Below are 9,306 nucleotides of genomic sequence, written 5' to 3'. Positions count from 1 at the left end.
AACACAAGCATGTTAACCACACATTACCCAGGGTTTACGTCGACTCTGGACCTCGAGATACACTTTTCACCCGTGTACTATGCAATGTACTGCTGTCTAAAACAGCTGTGAGGCAGTGGTCCAGATCTGTTCTGTTACCATGAATGTTGATTTGTATCTATGAGTATTGATGTTTTTATACTTTTTTATAGTGTTTAATTGTGTCTGTTTTCATTAACAGTCGTTTGATGGCTGCACAAGCTTGTGGTGTCCCCTTGTAAACATCATTATTCTTCATTAGGCCCAAATGCTGTAAGATCCCTGCTTTTGTGTCATGTGGAAGGACACGTGTCTGCCTGCTCACTGTACAGTGTTTGTTGGCAGAGGTGTTTTGCAGGCAACTGTTCTTTGCACAGGGTTTTGTTTGTGCAAATAAACAAGCAATGCTGTTGTTTCTTGCACTCAAATATATTGTTATAGTGTAGTGATCATTTCTGTAACTACACCACACTGGAGACAGAAATCTTTTTTTATTGATGCCCATTCAAATGAAAGCGTGTAAAAGCTTGTAAGTGCAGAGTTATAAATTCATACGTTTATGGAGGTACTGTATATAGCAGCCAAGTAACCTAACATTAGAGATGTCCAAAAAGGAGGTTGTTGTCAGATTTAGTCAGGCTTACAGATTTGTCACTGATCTAAATGATATACTAAACTAAAATGAACAAAACCAATAGTTGAGAATATGCTTCTTAAGACCATATGCATTCTGAGGGAATCCTTTTTTTCATTTTGTCATTTAGCATGTTCCTAAATATTAGACCTTAAATAAATCATAAGAAAGGTCTGTTGTCACCAAATCACAGAGACTGTTGATGTGTATTCCTATCAAGATTCCTGCCAGATTGGCCGGTTGGAGATGCAGTCTAAAGGATGTGTTTTGTCTCCAGTGTCTTTTCTTTTAGCGCTCATGTCAGTTGCAGGAACGGTTATGCTGTTTTCCAACAGTCGGAATGCGTGTGTTTACAGGAGGAAATAAGGGACTGCATGGACAGCAGACACGACACACAAGGGTCAATTTGATTTATTAGAAATGGAGAGTTCAACAGCACAAAACGAGCCTTGTTGCTCCAGAGAGTGCCATCGCTTCAACCAGACAGTGTCAAGCATTGTGCAGCTCCTCAGTCTGTGGAGAACTGAAGGGTTGGCAGCAGACACTTTGGTCTCTTACATCTGGAACTCCCAAACAAAAGCTTTCAGAATCTTTACAGCCCAGAAACCAGAGCGAGACATATTTCATATGACCTCTTTTTTGGGAAATGTGAAAAAAGATGAGCGGAGTGACATTCATTCTTGTTCATTCTTTCCGAGTATTTATTGTTGACCCTGTTCTTGGCTCATTTTATGCATGAAGGAGTGAGAAGCTTGGCTGACTCTCATGAGACTGCTCGTTGCACTGCTCTTGGATGCACATTGAAGTGTATTTTTAAACCAAATCAGACTTTTACATCACTACACAACAGCTCATTTGGAGGAGGGTGATATGGTAAGAATGTTGATTTGTTATTTAATTTGAGTGTTACAGCAATCTACATTAACTGTGGCTGTAACTCTATGAAATATAGTCGATATCTGTTTTTATTTTATTTTATTTTCCACGTTCTCTTTTTAAATGTCTCTATTCGTTATTTGTAGTCTTGATCCATTGACATTTCGGAGAATCTTCTTTAAGTTTACCCGAGTTAACACAATACAGTTTATAAATTGAGTGTTGCAGCGGCGGCATCATTTTATCACCGCAGGCATAATAATAATAATATTTTGCTTTGAACGACTCCATCATTGCATTTACAAAAATTTTAGGATGTGGTTGTTTTGTTTCAATTTAAAAACAGACCTGAACTTTCTGCTAATTTTCTGTAAAAAATTATAATTAAAAAAAATTCTGAATAAATCATAACAATCAGGTATTAGGGTAAGGCCTATAGCTGGGATGGTGACTGTTTATTTTAAAGGGTCAGTTGTGGTCATCTTTCTAGATCGGACAGGGGTATATATGTAGTTGTTGTATAGAAATGTTGTTTCAGGCCCTGTTTGACTCATTTAAATGTGCATTATAACACTGAAGAACAAAGGACTTTCTTGTGAACATAGACACATCAGTCTAGAAGCGGTTTCCTTGCTTGGTACCCTTAAATCAGTTACGTACAATATGAGTTATGTAGGCATCGGCTCAATGCACTAAAACCAGATCTACTGTGTGTCTGAACCTCCAGTCAGAGAGATGGAAGGATGATTCAGAAGAGAAATGACGGGTTGATGGAGTGGGTGTGGAATCTCTTTAATGTCACACATCAAAAGAGAGGATCAGTCCACAGTGGTGCTCTCTGTCTGACGCTGTAAAGTGCACGATCACTATTTGTGTTATTTAATTAATAGCTCTTTATGTGTTTCAGCTCAGTGCTAAAAAAGATATGGATCTGTGTGTTCACTAACTGACCAACAAACTCCAGTCAGATATACTCTGTGTATATACTTTATATATATATATATATATATATATATATATATATATAACGCTTCACAATTCAATTTTCAAACCATACAATGCAAATGCAAGATTTAAAAATTAAAACGAAATGTCAGTGTAACCAAGTTAAATAAAAGTAAGAAAGGAGACAGGAACCGGCAAACGTTAAACAAGCTTTTAATAAAGTAAACAAACAAACAAAACGAAAGTAAAATGCCACACAAATACACTACATACAGTCCAGACCTGGTCCTCTTTCGCCCTTCCCTGTTGTCGCTCCTCTCTTATGCGTTTGGAGCTCCTCCATGAGAGATGTGAGAACGGTGCACCGCAGCTGACCCTCATTATCACTCGCATCACCGGCCTCGCGTCGCTCTCACGGCTCTCATACCGCCTGCTCTCCCCAGTCAGTTCATTCATTTTTTGGGTTACTTTGCCAATGGATTATTGTCATGGATAATATACTGTACATATATGTATGTTTTACAGCTTGTTCTAAGTACTGTTTAATTTAAAGAGTTTATCTTTGTCTTGTTTAAAACACATTGTACAGTTTGATGCAACTTTTAAGAAGTCATTTGTAATGTATATATAGTTAGTCATTTAAATACAATGTTGATGATGTCATTAGTCATTTATTACTTTTTAAGGTATTTTGCTCAACACTGTGTACAAGTAATACCGTTGGAAACACATTTTATATATTGCCACACTTTCAGTACACTCTTAAAAATAGCGGTGCTTAAAAGTTTCTTCACAGCAATGCCATAGAACAGTTGTTCTCAAGCTTTTCAGATAAATTACCACTTCAATAAAATGAGTTGTTCAAAGTACCAGCTAAAGACCTCCATAGACAAATCACATGAATAAACTCTCATGCTAATAGAAGAGCTGTGAAACTTTACTTGCCCCATGATTAGATAGACCTTGTCCTCCAATCCTCGTCCTTCATTGATTTAACCTTGAATAGATGCAGATGTGCTTGTTGAATTAAAAGTTCAGAAATACATAAGAGGATTAATTTACATGTTCATCGGAAGACAGACTCACAAGCATCTGTTGCTCAGGCTCTGTTTGGGCTGCCTGCACACGCCTGAGTTACGTCATTTATCAATGATAAATAAACAATAATTCATTACTATTACTTTAACAACTATATAAAGGCTACATGTGCTGTATTCTGTATTTATCAATCATGTATAAATTTTGAAATTGTATTTAAAACACGAAATGAATATATAGAGTTTTTAAATTTCCTGTTGTGTCACGTACCACTAGGGGTCTCTTCAAGTACCACTAGCGGTACGCATAACACAGTTTGAGAACCACTTGCCTAGAAGAACCAATTTTGGTTCCACAAAGACCCATTCAGTCAAAGGTTCTTTAAAGACCAGATTTCATTATCTGTAGAACGTTCAATTTTCAGATGTTAAAGGTTCTTTGTGGCATCGGAGAACAATTTGAAGCACCTTTTGTGAGTGAGAGTGAAGAATTTTACTATTTCAAATAGATTATTTCTAAAATGTTTTTGGCTTTCAGATACAATTGATGTTCATTTGCTAGCAGACCTCATTTCTAATCCATTCCAAATGTCTGTTAATTCCACACTGAGACAAGATCCAAACAAATGACGTGAAGTTCACTACGATAAACACAAATGACTTCAAACAGCTTTTGTACCTTGAGGGCTACACAGTCCTTTTGAGAGGCTGCTGAGATGAGGGGACAGACTTTAAATGAGTAAGCAAAATATCTGAGATAAATATTGTAAATAAGATTACTGTACATACATCAAGTGACCTGTTAAAAGTGGCCTCTTTGTTGAAAAATCAGCATGGCAGAAACCCATGAGAGACCTCCATGATGTTACTTTCATGGGACCAAAACACAGAAAATAAACGATGTATTGTTAAAATATGTGATGGAAAGTATTAATATATTAATATAATGTTCCATTAATATAATGTTTAATAAAGAAATCTTTTTTCATGTTTTTGCCCTTTAGAGTCAGTCAATAGGGTATACAAAATATATTAATAAACAATAACCGTATATATTCAGATATTCTTCAATGTTTGCAACAGGTTTGTTTTGATCAATTTTGATGATAAAGGTTTTGCATGTATTTATTGTTTTATGTTGTTTTTACCATTGCAGCATTCAGTAGTCTCCTGTTCTGCTCCAGCAAAGGAAGTAAACAGTGGATCTCTTCCTGCGGGCTGGAAAAGCTTCAGGTCAACTGAGGGAAGGAAATACTATGTCAACACCAGCACTAATGGTGGGTCTGGTTTTTTCACTATATGCCAGTGAACTTGACTGCCAGCCCAATGATCAGTCTTTGTCTGAAAACTGTTAACACAGTCAGATTCAGATTCATCTTTAATAAAGCTTCCTTGTAGACCCTCTGAAAGTCTCGTATTGCTCTATGGACCTTATCGTAAGAGATCTCAACACTGGCCCAAACTGAGCTCAGATTAGCCAAATCTGGTTTCAACATTGATTTTAAGATTTCAATATGAATTCAATGAACTCAAGCGTCTCATCTTATTTGCCCAAATCCAGACCTTTAAAATCTTAATTCATTTTACACCTGCATCCTCTTCATGTATTTTAACCATATTGACCATATTGTTTTAATTTCTCCTATTCCCATTGTTGCCCATGCACACACGCGAACAGAACTATATATGGCTCAAAGCTTATTTTGCTGCTCAGTCCACCTTTCTTGTTGTGGTATCAGTAAGAAGCAGGTCTATGCCACCGTTTCTCGAGACTTGAAAAAATGTGAAATGTTGATAATGTATCTCAGTATGTTGTAGTGTAATCACAGAATCCATCTCTTCCCCGCACGGCACCACAGGCTGGAAAACTTCATTAGCATTCTCCATTATCCTTGTAGCCTATTCATATGGAAAGAGGCGAATCAAGCTGATCTGGAATCATCTGATACTCTCATATTCCTTTCTTCATATTCATTCACTCACTTAAAGCATTTTCTTTTGGCTCTTTTCTCACTAACACGTTGCCTGGGACGCATACAGATCATGACCTCTTGTCTTCCACTGAAGCGTAATTGAACAGAATTCTCAATTCATAATTCATCACGTTAACTATAACCAGTTTCAATGTTTTGCGTAATTCAGGATGCAGATGAGAAGACTTGAGTATTAAAACACAACTAAAGGAAAAATTTACAGTGAATATTCAAAGACGATTTCATGACCATAGTGGACATTACATATCTTTTATTATGAAATCTTATTCGCTGTTCAATGATGGTTTATAAGACTGTGCTGTAGACTGTCTATCAGTTAATCTGCTTGTAAACACTGACAGAAGTGTCCAGAGGTGGTTTCTGTGTACAGTGCAACCGAAAGCCATTTTTCACTGTAAACAGAGTTTCACTCTTTCCTGAAAACAAACTACAACTAAACACGCTTCATATATGATTAAATAAAACCAGCGGTAACACTTTAGTATGGGGATCAATTCTCAGCACTAACTTTAGCATGAACCTCTTGGATGTCTGTAGTTATTATCATAACTGTGTGGTCAGTTTAGCTCATTATTATTTTCACAACACTTTTTAAAATGGTTTGGAACTGAATGCTTGAAATGAGGCATGTTGTTTTGCAGCAAAATACATCTTGACTCACAGGAAACAGTGTTTGGAAAAATATGGTAACAATTTTCAGCCACGACTGTGAAAAAGACATTCACGTTATTTTTCAGAAAGTGCCACATTCTTTTGCCCATAGTTGTGAAAAAATCATGAAGCGTTACTGTTTACATTTTTTTAAATGGATATACTGAGAACGAATTGCTCCTCCTGATAGTTTCATTTATTTGCATGTGCTGTTGTAGCATCTGATGCACTAAATGAAAAGCAGAAATCATGTAATGCTACAAATATGACCATAAAATTAATATTAAATGCAGTTCACATGGCTATATTAAGCCTGTACAGTATCACTTCACCACTGTGATTCCAGCCCCTTAACAGATGTTGAAGGTGCAGCAAAGATGAGATCTAACTTGATATATGCCAGCCTATCATCACCTCATCAGTTGATGAATTACGGCCGCCATCACCAATAGAAGATGTAAACAAATTTCAGCAGGCTGTATAGCACAACATATATTGCTGCAAGCATGCGCTCACTTTGGTGAATAGGCATGATTTATGATCTGCCTAATTAACATATAAAGTGTTTCTACTTAAAGACCCTATAATGTAGCCCTTTCACAACATGTAATATAAATCGTAGGAGTCCACGGAATCCGTCTTTGAAGTTTTAACTCAAAATTCACCACAGATCTTTTATTATACTGTGCCCTGCAAGTCTATTTTCGCCTGTGAGGGAAAACTTATTTGGTGTGTGTCTCTTTAAATGGAAATGAACTGTTGGTCTCTGCCCCCAGCAGAAAGTGCATGGCTCTTGTCGGTACACGATCCGTTCCACCTGCACAATCCGTTCTGAGCATGCGCGTAATATACGTATTAGAAAACGTCCCGGTTTTCCTACACTATTGGTACAATTTTCGGTAGTAATTAAAGCTATTCCCTCTGGGTGTCATGATTCTGCCTTCTCTTGTCTTGGTTTTCTGGTCTAGGGGCAGAATCATGACAGACCCACGTGTTTTATGTGGAGAGAAACATATTATTGTCAATCAGGACATAATATGTGTTCTCTCCAGTCTCGTCATTGGCCCCGCCCCTCTCGTTCCTAGTATTGCTTTCCTCCTGTGTCTCATTACCCACACCTGCCCATTGTTATCTCCTTTGTTAGTCTCCCTATTTAATGCCCTCTTGTCTATTGTCTTGTGCTGGTTTGTTGTACGTGTTACCCTGCCTGTGCATGTCGTATTCCTTGAATGTTAGAGTTCCTAGTTCCCTTGTTCTTGGTTGTGTTAAGTTAGTAGTTTGTTTTTGCCCCCCATGTGGGAAGTGTTTGTTTTCTGTTTTGTATTCTAGTTTATTTAGTGTTTGTCCCCATTGTGTTTGTTTTGTTATTTATTATTAAAGTCCTTGTTAACCCCTTCATCCCTGTTTCGCTGCCTGCAATTGGGTTCTCCTTCAGTTCCATAACAGAACGAACCAGCCAAATCTGAACCCAGCAGGCAGCATGGACACTGACCGGTCCAGCGTGGCCCGTCGCCTCTGTAGTCTTCGCCAGGGAAGTGAGACTGTGGACGAGTATGTGGAGAGATTCCTGGACATTGCGGAACAGGGCGTCTTCGGGGAGAGGGAGCTGGCGGTGCTGTTCAACACCGGTCTCAGAGAGCCGCTCTCACGCTCGGAGATGAGGGCGATGAGGCCGTTGGATTTCGACGCCGTGTGGGTAACTGCCGCAGCGCGTTCGGAGTCCGCGACCTCATCGAACCCAGTTTACTCATCTCCGCTGGTTGCGATACCCGAGTGGTCCTCTGCAGATTGGTGTTGTGGGCATTGCCACGCACCACTATCCAGCCTCTGCAGCCTCTCCACAACCGCCCAGTCTCACTGGCAAGCGGGGGAGACGGGAATCCTGGGGGTCCTCGTCCGAGGCCTCCAATCCCAAGCCGCCCGTCCCATTCACATCGTTCCTGCAGCCGACCACCAGGCGGGTGGCTCGGCTGAAGAAGAAGAGGCAACGGAGGGCGGCTCGGAGTCCGGTGGTCCCGGTGGTCCCGTCAAGTCCGGTGGTCCCGTCAAGTCCGGTGGTCCCGGTGGTCCCGTCAAGTCCGGTGGTCCCGGTGGCCTTCCAGCCGGCTTTAATTCCTGCCCTGCCGGCCTTCCAGCCGGCGTCAAGTCCTGCCCTGCCGGCGACTTCGTGCTCTGGAGCGCCGCCCCCCAAGTCCCCTGGGACTCCGCGCTTCCGAGCGCCAGGGACAAGAACTGTTCCCCCATGTCCCACACCCTTTGTTGTGAAGCAGTTACGTGCTTCACCTCTCCCCTCTAATACAACACGGAATCAGGTTGTTGTATCACTTAACTTGCACTTCTTTCATATTAGTGTATTTTATTCATAGCATACATTGTTAATTATCACTGTCGTTGCTAACTTATCCTGATATCTCAATAACCTCTCCTGGTTATTTACTTGAAAATCTTAAACCAAAACACTCAGCGCCGTTAACATAGCACAAGCGTGCTAGCGGGCTTTCTGTTTACACTGCTAAATATCATCTCGCCTTCTAGCTGTCTTGTGTGCTAACGGTTTCTCTTTAAAGCGTATATACTAAGAATCACAGAGCAGCCTTGGTAAATTGGAATTACTCTTCAAACCCGGTGAGTTATGGCTTCTTCTCTTATTATTGTCACTTGCACCTCATGTCATATGTTTAGCTTAGCCTTCTCTGTCAGCGGCGAGGGTTTTACATGCGATAAATGCAGGGAAATAGCTAGGCTGACAGAGAAGATCACAGTATTAGAGTCTCGCATCCAATCTTTATCTGAGGATAGTAAGAATGTAAGGAGCTTAGAAAACACTTTGGATGCGAGCAATATTAGCGCGCACAGTTCGGTTCCGGTTGAACAACCCCCGCAGCTAGGAAACTTTGTGACTGTGAGACGGCGTAGTCGCAGGTCAAAACATCACTCAACCGTTCCGACTACAGTCTCGAACAGGTTTGCCCCGCTCAGCGACGCACCGACTGAGAAACCTTCTGAAAGTGCCCTAGTTATCGGTGATTCTATTGTTCGGAACGTTAACATAGAGGCACCAGCCACCATAGTCAAATGTTTACCGGGAGCCAGAGCGCCTGACATCAAGTCAAATTTAAATGTGCTGGCTAAGGCTAATCGTAAATTCAGT

At 40.2% G+C, this 9,306-nt stretch overlaps 1 protein-coding gene across 1 annotated transcript in view; it reads left to right on the top strand.

The window, feature by feature from the left end:
- Positions 1–1,392: 1,392 nt before the first annotated feature.
- gas7a (growth arrest-specific 7a) overlaps positions 1,393–9,306 on the top strand; it is a 35,103-nt gene continuing 27,189 nt past the window's right edge. Inside the window, exons 1-2 of the mRNA XM_079455597.1 lie at positions 1,393–1,525; positions 4,667–4,787. Of these exons, the coding sequence (XP_079311723.1) occupies positions 1,523–1,525; positions 4,667–4,787 (124 nt within the window). The 5' untranslated portion in view covers positions 1,393–1,522. The remainder of the gene's footprint in view (positions 1,526–4,666; positions 4,788–9,306) is intronic.

This window comes from Barbatula barbatula, assembly GCF_947034865.1.
Source record: "Barbatula barbatula genome assembly, chromosome: 5".
Classification (NCBI taxonomy): domain Eukaryota; kingdom Metazoa; phylum Chordata; class Actinopteri; order Cypriniformes; family Nemacheilidae; genus Barbatula; species Barbatula barbatula.
Note: the sequence above shows the minus strand (reverse complement) of the source record. Positions and strands in the feature narration are given on the sequence as shown.